Source organism: Myotis lucifugus, unplaced genomic scaffold (assembly GCF_000147115.1).
Source record: "Myotis lucifugus unplaced genomic scaffold, Myoluc2.0 scaffold_108, whole genome shotgun sequence".
Lineage (NCBI taxonomy): Eukaryota > Metazoa > Chordata > Mammalia > Chiroptera > Vespertilionidae > Myotis > Myotis lucifugus.
Window position 1 is genome coordinate 1,818,421 of NW_005871156.1, and position 11,592 is coordinate 1,830,012.

The following is an 11,592-nucleotide window of genomic DNA, read 5'->3' on the forward strand; positions in this document are numbered from 1 at the left end:
AGGCCCATTCCAAAACAGGCCTGGATTTGGACCCAGGGCCACAGTCTGCCGACACGGATGAGATGATAATGATGACAACACAAGTCGGTGCTTTTAAAGGCAACATAAGGGAATGTGTGTGAGTGGATTCAAGTTGAGTGAAAGCGTGCTGCCCCCAAACTTTTAAAATCCAGACATGGCCGGCGTGGTGGGGAATAGGTTCAGGAGGGGAAGGGGCCGCAGAAGCCAGCGAGACCGTTCGCTGCACGGCTCTCGGTCCGGCCCAGCCCTCGCACACTTACTCCCAGCAGCGGCCCGCGGCCGATCACCGTCTCCCCGGGCGCCAGGGCCACCCGGGGGCCGCCGTCCCGCGGCTGCAACTCAAAGCCCCCGGACATGGCGGCGAGGATCAGGCCCCTCCGCCAGGAGACGGTCCCCGCAGCCGTTTCCGCCTTCCAGGGACACGCGCGGAGCCTGGACAGGCCCCCGGGAAAAACACAGGGGGGGGAGCTGGAATTGGCCTGGGTGTGTCAAGTTCTCCCGCAGCTGGTGCCCGAGTGACTCATCCCGAGTCTTGCCTCTCCAATCGGACCAGTGACGCAATCGAGGAATCCCTCTCCACCTGCAAGCCAACTACTGTTTAAAACACCCGGGAGAGCCCGTCCCCATTCCCCTCCCACCGCCCACCTGGCTGGGAGGACGCCGGACCTTGTAGTCCGTCCCGAAGTCCTTCTCCTGCCTGGCCCAGCGGAGATGCCCTAGTAAAACTACCGCTCCTCTCCTTGCCAGGGCGAAATCAGTTGGCAGGGTCTGGCTAGAGTGGGCGGGGCCAGGGGACTCGCGGGGATGGGATTCAGTGGCCAGGGGACTCAAATTGTCAGAGAAGCCGGCACCTTCCAGCGGGTAAGAACATTCCTTCCCTTCCAGCCAGCCGTCCAGCCCGCTGTCTCGGAGGCGGGTCCCTGAGCCAGCGCTGCCTCCGCTCAGCGCCTCAGAGCTGAAGTGACAGCCGGTGCTCAGAGTTACTATCAACTGTGTTCTTTGAGTTGTCAACTGCAGCCTGCGTGGGCACGCAAGAAGGGGGGTTCAGAGGGGACGCAGGGTCACTTCCGACTGCGGGGTCTGGACAGGGTGAGGGCTCCCCGAGCGCTGAGTGGCGTCCGCGACTACGTCTGTCCTGCCTCCGGATCCATCTCCGTCCGAGTGACACCTGAACGGGGACGAGCCCTTCCCTAATTCCAGAGGTAATTCGGCAGTTTGGTTCGTAAAGAACAGGCAGAAAGAGGATCGTTTTCTAGGCATCCAGGCAAAACTGGACTCATAAGAAAGATGTCTAGTGGGATTTTAGGACCCTCACCAAGGTACCCCCGACCCCGACTGTTAAATTCAAAAGCCTTCTTCTGTCTCCTGTGGAGTAACTAATGAGAAGGCGCATTTTATTCCCCAGTGAGATCCTGGAAGTGGTAACAAATAGCAATGTTCTCCTAATATGAGATTCTTTTCAAGAATATGGTGGTTTGGCTTTGGTTTGTTTTGATGATGAGACGGGAAGGTGCATCACAAAAACTTGGGGATGACTCATAAAACTTGTGTTTACCCCTTTGGTTTTTTACTTCCCCAAAGCCTCAAGAGAAAGTCCTCTGTTGCATGAATACAGGCCCTAAAATTCTGACCACCAGTTATTTTGGATCATAAACAACCAAATGAACAGGAGCAACTGTGGCCTTGGTAAGTCCAGAAACTTGTAGGTGAGTAGCTCATCTAGAAAGGGAAATTGTCATGAGCTAAGTTAAAAGAAGTATTTAGCTGTATTTCAAACCCCTCCTCTAACACCGTCACTCTCTACTATAGAAGGAAGTGCAAAATGAAATAAACCAATTTTAAGTAAGTATAAGCTGTCTTTATATGCAAGAAATAGCTGCATGCTTTCAACTGATTTTGGAAGCCTATACCATACACCTCAGGGAAATTAGCTGAAACTGGACTTTTTTTTCAGTTAGGAAAAAAAAACCTTTATTCATTATTTTTAAAAAAATATATTTTATTGATTTTTTACAGAGAAGAAGGGAGAGAGATAGAGAGTTAGAATCATCGATGAGAGAGAAACATCGACCAGCTGCCTCCTGCACATCTCCCACTGGGGATGTGCCTGCAACCCCGGTACATGCCCTTGACCGGAATCGAACCCGGAACCTTTCAATCTGCAGGCCGAAACTCTATCCACTGAGCCAAATCGGTTTCGGCTTTATTCATTATTTTAACTTATAATTACTTTTATACAAAACACTTTCAATATAGTAACTGGTGATAGAATTAAAGGTACAAGATTAGTTTTCTGTTTACTTGTTTTTAACATTTTATTGAATTTATTGGGGTGACATTGGTCAATAAAATTATATAGGTTTGGGGGGTACAATTCTACAATTCTATAATATATCATCTGTATATTGTATTGTGTGTTCACCACCCCAATTGTTAGTTAAATGCTGTACCTAGCTGAATAATAAACATTGTTTATAGTGGTTGGTCACTGTTGCTTGATAGCCTCAGTGACTATTATCCTTGCTTCATAATTAATTGTGCAAGTAGGATAGCTTCAGGAGACCATTTCTAAAATACTCATCATGAAATTGAATATTTGAGTCTTTGTGTCATTGTAACCCTCTTATTCATTTCAGATAGTATTTGTGTCAAATGTGAGTACCTGCCCATTAGGCACAAGTTGATAAACAATTATTATATAAACTATAAATGTCCATCAGGTTTATGATTAGGTTGCAAATTGTAGGTGAAGACCTTAATGAGAAGGCATCAGTTCTCACAGACAGTGAGTATTCAGGAGCTTAATAGAATTGAATCCCACATATTTTTAAAGGTACTTTCAATAAATAGTTGGAATGTGTTCTCACAATAGGCATTTCTACTAAACTCAATAAATTATAATCTGTGAAGAATTGCTTCTTTTTTTTTAAGACCATGTGTTTTGGGAGCAAGCAGAAAGACAGATGTTTACTAACAAACCCATTTACTAACAATATTAAAAAGAAGAAAAGTAACATTTGTCGAGTGTCTCCAACGTGCAATTCAGAAGTGAGGCTAGATGATTCACATGTTATCCCTGTTAATCCTAGCAAGAACATACACGTGAGGAGCATTATTGGCCCCATTTTACAGATTGAAAAGCTCAAGTCAAGAAAGTTAAAGTTTTTTAAAATAATTCCTAAAAAGTTATCTGGCTCAAAGTGGGACCCATAGTCTGATCTGAAGAGACTAACTTTAAACTCTGCCTTTTAGGTTACCTATGAAGATTACCTAAAACATCAAGCTAAGCAGAATAACTCCAAAAGGACCATAATTCAAGAGTTTCTGATATAGAATTGAACTCTGTGAATACTGAGGAGGAAAAATGAATCAAAATAACTTTTTTAACAGGCTGCCTGAAGAAATTACTTTACAGATTTTCATTCAGTTGGACATTCAGAGTTTGTGCAGGGCTTCAATGACATGCAGGAGCTGGAATGACACAATAAGAAACAATGACTTCTTATGGAAACCTCATTCCTTGGCTGTACGAGCTGTGTGCGAAAGAGAAGTAGATGATGATCGAAAAAGCAGTTATTCTTGGAGGGTAAGTTTAATTTTTGTGGTCTGCAGTGTTATTAATAGCTAGAGGCCTGGTGCATGAATATTCATGCACTGGAGGGGGGGCCCCTCAGCCCAGCCTACCCCCTTTCACATCCGGGAGCCCTCAGGGGCGGGAGGCGACCCGGGGATCAGGAGAAGGCAACGCCCATCACACCTCTACTGCTGCCATTGGCAACAGCTCAAGCCTCGGCCCGCCCTGGTTACCTGAGCCTCGGCGGCCCTGGGCAGCCACCATCTGAGGCTTGCCTATGACTCAGGATGGCCCTGGGCAGCTGGAGGGCTGAGAGGACTGGGCACCACCATCTTGTGGCTGTGGGCACTGCCATCTTTGAGGGCAGGGCAGTCAATTAGCATATTCCCTCCTTATTGGCTGCGGGCGCCGCCATCTTTGCAACAGCGTGAGGGTCAATTAGTATATTCCCTCTTTATTAGGTAGGATATGGTGGTAGGTGTGAACCAAACTCTACTTTCTGCTTGGAGGAGGTAAGATTTCCTATAGAGAATGACATACAGAGTGTGTTGACTTTTGAACTTAAAGTTGAATTATTATTCTTTTCCTGCAAACCACACTATCTCCCATCCATCCTTCAACATTTTTTCAATCTTAAATTTGGGCATTTTCCTCTGTTAAGCAGAAGGAAAGCGACTACTTCTTTTAACTTCACATTATCCAAAACCCCAGCAAACTCCATTGTTCACACTGTATATATACACATATATATATGTATATCTATACATACACACAAACACACACACAAATTTAGTAGTATATGTGTATATCAATGTAAAAACTTAATCTTATATTCAGCCCTGTCAATCAGATTCTCTGTTTTCAAACAAACTCAACTCACCAGGCAGCAACCTACTACCTTTTGTGATGATGCTGGTTTACCTCTTTCAGGATACACTACTGAGGAATTACAAGAAGAGTCAAGTAAAACATTCTTGGCTAAGTGGCAAATACAGCAACATAGATTTGTCTACTAGCCTGTCAGAAACAACCATGTGCCCAATGGATAAAGAAACCTGGGGGGAAATTTTAGAAGCAGAACTGAATAGATCAGAGATTAAAAATGACGGCAGAGTAAGTGGATGCTACACTCCCAAGAACAAATTGGAATGATCCTATATAATAAAAGAGAAACATTAAATTGACCATCCCTCCACTACACTCACCAGCCAATCAGGAGTGAGTATGCAAATTAAACTGATAAAGATGGCGGGTTAATTTGCATGTGCAGGTGTCAAGTGCCCCGGGGGGCAAGGCCGCTGCACCAAGCTACGCCCCCTGGCTCCCGGGACCTTCTATGAATATATCCTAAGAACACCAAAATACCAATCAGAAAGAAGGTATGCAACCCTTGGGTCTTGGGTTTGATTCCAGTCAAGGGCACATGCCTGGGTTGCAGGCTTGATCCCCAGTATGGGGTGTGCAGGTGGCAGCTGATCAGTGATTCTCTCTCATCATTGACTAGAGGCACGGTGCACAAAAATTTGTGCACTCGGGGGGTCCCTCAGCCCAGCCTATGCCCTCTTGCAGTGTGGGACCCCTCGGAGGATGTCCACCCCAGTGGGGACCCTCACCCCATGGAGGTTTGGCCAGCCTGGGTGAGGGGCTGATGGCTGTTTACAGGCTGGACACACCCCCTTTAGGGTGGGGGGGTCCAAACTGGGGTGCCTGGCCAGTCTGGGTGAGGGGCTGAGGGCCGTTTTCAGGCTGGCCAAGCACCCTGGCGATGTAAGCTCCCAGCCTCTCCTTTTTTTCTTTTTCTTTTTTATTCTGGGATTTATTTACCTTCTATAATTGAAACTTTGTTGTCTTTAGCGGAGGCCTGCAGAAAGCTTGGCTTTCTCCATCAACAGGGGCAACCCACTCCTGCTCGTTCTAGCTCTGTGGCCACGGCTGGCTGAATGCAGGCATCTGGGGTTTATTTACCTTCTATAATTGAAACTTTGTTGTTTTCAGTGGAGCTCAGAGCCGGGCCGTGGCAGGTGGGGAAGCTTGGCTTCCTCCATCACCGGAGCAAGCAAGCCTCCTGCTTGCTCCAGCTCTGTGGCTGCTGGCCGCCATCTTGGTTGGGTTAATTTGCATATAGTCACACTGATTGGCTGGTGCGCATGGCTTAAGGTGTAGCGAAGGTACGGTCAATTTGCATTTTTGTCTTTTATTAGTATAGGATCTTTCTATCTCTCGCTTCCCTCTGAAATCAATAAAAATATATTTAAAATTGTGTTCATAGCAGCACAATTTACAATAGCTAAGATCTGGAAACAGTCCAAGTGCCCATCAGTAGATGAGTGGATAAAAAGCCGTGGTACATTTACACCATGTAGTACTTACAGCAGTAAAAAAGAAGAATATCTTACCCTTTGAGACAGCAACGAGGGTCCTGGAGAATATCATGCTAAGTGAAATAAGTCAGAGAAATACAAGTATCATATGATCTCACTCATATATGGAATCTAAGTAACAAAATAAACTGATGCCCTAGCTGGTTTGGCTCAGTGGATAGAGCATTGGCCTGTGGACTGAAGGGTTTTGTGTGGGGCGCAGTAGTGTTTTGGACAGGTTCAAGCCTTGGACTGATGAGAGGGCACAGTCCTCTCATTGCCACATGCAAGTCCCAGCTTGGTGGGCAGGGCCCTCCCAGCACAATTATAGCCAACAGCTATAGTTGTAAGCTTGAACCTAAGGTCCGAACACGTGGCCCCACGTGCCTGAGTAATATGGGCCTGATAGAGTTCAGGTGCATGTAGTTGAGTAGGATTGAAACCCACGAGACTGTTGTAAACATCTTGATCAGGCCCTTACTTTGCCTCCTGGCATCTGCTATAAAATAAAGACATGGCTTGTGGAGTTGGCACTGTCTCTACATCAGGGGAGCAGCGTCCCACCCAGACCCAGCTCATTCTCTTGTCTGTCTTTTTTCAATCCTTCACCGCCCACTCTCAGGGTCACTGAACCAGGCTGAGTTGGCATGGCACATAAGGTGCTCTGGGGCTGAGTATGCCATGGCAGTGCCAGCTCGCCACATATGGTGTCCGAGCAGGGACTGAGTTCTGGGACCAAGGTCTGAGTCCTGGGAACAGGGCCTGAGTTATGATGAACAGGGCCTGAGTTTGGGGGAACTACTAACTCAGATGAAAAGAGGCTCCCTTAAGGAATGTGCAGAAAGAAAAAGTAGAAAACTAAAAGTAAAAGCTGAAAGCAAAATTAGGGTAGGGACCCCAGGTTTGGTAATTACTGGGTGTAAAATATGGGACAGTGCTTAGTAGAAGCATTTTTAAATTTCTTAAAGAGAAAATAAGATAAGCAAAAGAGAAAGTTAAATAAAAATAAGCGGTAAGAAATAAACAGTAGGAAGTAAGCGGTAAACATTAGAAAATAAGCGTTAGAAAATAAGCATTAGAAAATAAGCATTAGAAAATAAGCATTAGAAAATTAGCAGTAGAAATAGAGAAATAAGCAGTAGAAATAGAGAAATAAGCAGTAGAAATAGCAGTAGAAAATAAGCAATAGAAATAAGTGGTAGAAATAAGAGAAATAAGCAGTAGAAATAGGAGGTAGAAATAGGTAGAAAGTAGAAAATAGGAGATACAAAATAAGGTAGAAATTTCCTAGGTTTTGTTTAAGCCACTGTAAAGCAAAAAAATGGCTGTGGTTGATGTTGTTTAAGGAAGTCACTTTTATTTCTGACCTAGATTGTAAGCTCTTGTGGCAGTTGCATTGTTTCTGGGCTTTGGTCATTTTTGCTTGTGTGACCTAATAGCTCCCTGGGACTTTGCGACTGGTGAGCTGCCAGTTATCGGTACTGCAAGACCGAGGGCTGCTCATTTCCATGCAGCAGCGGCTAAAGAAAGAAGCTGAGGAAGGGACCAGACTTCCACTGGTGCGGACGGGGCTGATTTGACTGGGACTAGTGCCTGCTCAGTCCCAAGGCCAACTGTCTGAGCAGCCTGATCCAGGGGACCAGTCTTACATCGGCAGCAGTTTACTATGCAAGGGACTGAGGTATCAACATGGAGTCAGCTGAAGAAGATGGCGACTGAGGCCAAACAAATGGTAAAAAAACGGAGTGGAAGCTACTCTCTTAAAGTCTTGCGCAGCCAAATCTGAGGAATCTGAGTAGTTATAAACCAGCAGCAAAAGAAACTTTTATTTTGAAGAAAATGTTAACATGTTTGTAGTTTGGTTTTGAAGCATGGTGGCAACCATTAACCCTGCTGACTTGGCTTCTGTCATTGTTTGCTTGCTAAAATAATAGAAAAGTTATTTTGATTTTCTGAATTATATAAATCATCCCATTCGATTGAATACCCTATTGATTGTAATGTGAATACCCCATGGGTTATGGTCATACTGGTTTTAGAAACCACATTCCTCTGTACCTGGAGGCCAGGACTGCACAATTACTCTAAATTGCCTCAGTAGCTCCAGATAATGTGTTTCCGTTGACTCAGTGGTCCCAAGACCCAATGGCTACAGATAATGTGTTTCTGTGAACTCAGTGGTCCCAAGACCCGAAACTATAATTAATCTTTGTAGATAACTAATTGGCTCACTTACTCCCACACTTACTCCCACACTTACTCCCAGCAGCGGCCCGCGGCCGATCACCGTCTCCCCGGGCGCCAGGGCCACCCGGGGGCCTCCGTCCCGCGGCTGCAACTCAAAGCCCCCGGACATGGCGGCGAGGATCAGGCCCCTCCGCAAGGAGACGGTTCCTGGGACACGCGCGGAGCCTGGACAGCGCCCCCCACCCCCCACCCCGCACCCCGGGAAAACACAGGGCGGGGAGGGCGGGGAGCTGGAATTGTCCCGCAGCTGGGGCCCGAGTGACTCGTCCCGAGTCTTGCCTCTCCAATGGGACCAGTGACGCAATGGAGGAGTCCCCCTTTGCCAGTAAGCCAACTGCGGTTTAAAACTCCGGCTGAGCCCGTCCCCATTCCCCTCCCACCGCCCACCTGGCTGGGAGGACGCTGGACCTTGTAGTCCGTCGCGCTGTCCTTCTCCTGCCTGGCCCAGCGGAGACGCCCTAGTAAAACTACCGATCCCAAAAGGCAATGCGCGCTCCTCTCTATGCCAACGCGAAATCAGCGTCAGCTTGGAGGGGCTAGAGTGGGCGGGGCCAGGGGGACTCGGGGATGGGATTCAGTGGCCCGAGGATTTAAACCGCTGGAGGAGAAGCCGGCACCTTCCAGCAGGTAAGGTCATTCCTGCCCTTCCAGCCAGGATCCGGCCGGCGGTCTCGGGGGCGTGGCCCCTGCGCCAGCGCCGCCTCCGCTCAGCGCCGCAGAGCTGAAGTGACAGCCGGTGCTCAGAGTTGTTATTGTCAGCTGTGTTCTTGAGCTGTCAGCTGCAGCCTGCGTGGGACACGCAAAAAGGGGGGCTCAGAGAGGGCGCGAGGTCACTTCTTCCGACTTGCGGGGTCTGGACAGGGTGGGGGGCTTCCCGAGAGCCGGGAGGCGCCCGCGGCCAGGTCTGTCCTGCCTCCGGATCCATCTTCGTCCAAGTGACACCTGAATGGGGGCGAGCCCTTCCCTAATTCCAGAGGTAATTCGACAGTTTGGTTCGTAAAGAACAGGCAGAAAGGGGATAGTTTTCTAGGCATCCAGGCAAAACTGGACTCATAAGAAAGATGTCTAGTGGGATTTTAGGAACCTCACAAATTCAAAAGCCTTCTTCTGCCTCCTGTGGATTAACTAATGAGAAGGCGCACTTTATTCCCCAGTGAGATCCTGGAAGTGGTAACAAATAGCAATGTTCTCCTAATATGAGATTCTTTTCAAGAATATGGTAATTTGGCTTTGGTTTGTATTGATGATGAGACGGGAGGGGTGGTGCATGGCAAAAACTTGGGGATGATTCATAAATCTTGTTTTTACCACTTTGGTTTTTTACTTCCCCAAAGCCTCAAGAGGAAGTCCTCTGTTGAATACAGGCATTAAAACTCTCACCAGCATAGTTACTTTGGATTATAAACAACCAACTGAACGGGAGCAACTGTGGCCTTGGTACGTCCAGAACATGTAGGTGAATAGTTCATTTGGAAATGGGGAATTGTCATGAGCTAAGTTAAAGAAATATTTAGCTGTATCTCAAACTCCTCCTCCAACACCATCAATCCCTATTATACAAGTAAGTGCTAAATGAAATAAACTAATTTTAAGTAAGTATAAGCTGTCTACATATGCAAAAATAGCTCCATGCTTTCAACTGATTTTGGAAGCCTGCACCGTGCACCTCAGGTAAATTAGCCAAAACTGGACTTTTTTTTCAGTTAGGAAAAAAAATACTTTATAACTTATAATTACATTTATACAGGACACTTTCAATATAGTAATTGGTAGAAATAAAGGTACAAGATTAGTTTTTGTGTATTTATTTATTTTCAATATTTTATTGGGGTGACATTGGTCAATAAAATTATATAGGTTCCTGGGGTACAATTCTATAATATATCATCTGTATATGGTATTGTGAGTTCACCACCCCAATCAGTAGTTACATGCTGAACCTAACTGAAAATAAACATTATAGTGGTTGGTCACTGGTGCTTGATTGCCTCAGTGATTATTATCCTTGGTTCATAATTAATTGTGCAAATAGGATAGCTTCAGGAGGCCATTTCTAAAACACTCATCCTATCATGGAATTGAATTTTTGAGTCTTTGTGTCGTAACCCTGACCTCAACCTCTTATCCATTTCAGATAGTATCTGTGTCTAATGTGAGCACCTACCCATTAGGTACAAGTTGATAAACAATTCTTATATAAACTACTAAATGTCCATCAGGTTTATGATTAGGTTGTAAATTGTAGGTGAAGACCTTAATGACAAGGCATCAGTTCCCACAGACAGTGAGTATTCAGGAGCTTAATAGAATTGAATCCTACACATTTTTGAAGCTATTTTCAATAAGTATTTGGAATGTGTTCTCACAATAGGCATTTCTACTAAACTCAATAAATTATAGTCTTTTTTAAGATAATGTTCTTTGGGAGCGAGCAGAAAGACACATGTTTACTAGCAAACCCATTTACTAACAATGTTAAAAAGAAGAAGAGAAGTAACATTTGTCCAGTATCCCCAGTGTGCAATTCAGATGTGAAACTAGATGATTCACACGTTTTCCTTGTTAATTCTAGCAAGGACATACACGTGAAGACCATTATTGACCTCATTTTACAGATTGAAAAGCTCAAGTCAAGAAAGTTAAAGTTTTTAAAATCATGCCCAAACAGTTGCCTGGCTCTGAGTGGGACCCATAGTCTGAACTGAAGAGACTGAATAAGTTTAAACTCTGCTTTTTAGATTACCTATGCAGATAATTAACTAAAACATCAAGCTATGCAGAATAACTTCAAGAGGAACCATAATTCAAGAGTTTCTGATATAGACTTGAACTCTGTGGATACTGAGAAGGAAAAAAATGAATCAAAATAACTTTTTTATGTGGCTGCCTCAAGAAGTTACTTTATACATTTTCAGTCAGCTGGACATTCAGAGTTTGTGCAGGGCTTCAATGACATGCATGAGCTGGTTTGCCACAATCAGAAACAATGACCGCTTATGGAAACCTCATTGCTTGGCTGTACGAGCTGTGTGCAAAAGAGAAGTAGATGATGATCGGAAAAGCGGTTATTCCTGGAGGGTAAGTATAATTTTTGTGGTCTGCAGTATTCTTAAGTACACGGTGGTAGGTGTGAACCAAACTCTGCTTCCTGCTTGGATGAGGTAGGATTCCATATACAGAATGACATTCAAGTGTGTTTGTTGACTTTTGAACTTAAAGTTGAATTATTATTCTTTTCCTGCAAACCATACTATCTCCCATCCATCCTTCAACATTTTTTCAATCTTAAATTAAGGCATTTTCCTCTGTTAACCAGAAGGAAAGTGGCTACTTCTTTTCACTTCCTATTATCCAAAACCCCCAGCAAACTCTATGGTTCACACTATATAT

At 45.2% G+C, this 11,592-nt stretch overlaps 1 protein-coding gene and 1 long non-coding RNA gene across 2 annotated transcripts in view; both read left to right on the forward strand.

Moving 5' to 3' along the window:
* The first annotated feature begins 830 nt into the window (after positions 1 to 830).
* On the forward strand, positions 831 to 3,652 carry LOC102427861. The gene is made up of 3 exons (XR_002830322.1): positions 831 to 882; positions 1,603 to 1,707; positions 3,274 to 3,652. It is a non-coding gene; the product is annotated as an uncharacterized LOC102427861 (long non-coding RNA).
* A 5,112-nt stretch (positions 3,653 to 8,764) lies between these two features.
* The window catches only part of FBXO48 (F-box protein 48), a 4,971-nt gene continuing 2,143 nt past the window's right edge, over positions 8,765 to 11,592 (forward strand). The window contains 4 exon segments of the mRNA XM_023757456.1: positions 8,765 to 8,829; positions 9,537 to 9,763; positions 10,775 to 11,062; positions 11,064 to 11,280. Coding sequence (XP_023613224.1) covers positions 10,977 to 11,062; positions 11,064 to 11,280 — 303 coding nt within the window. The 5' untranslated portion in view covers positions 8,765 to 8,829; positions 9,537 to 9,763; positions 10,775 to 10,976.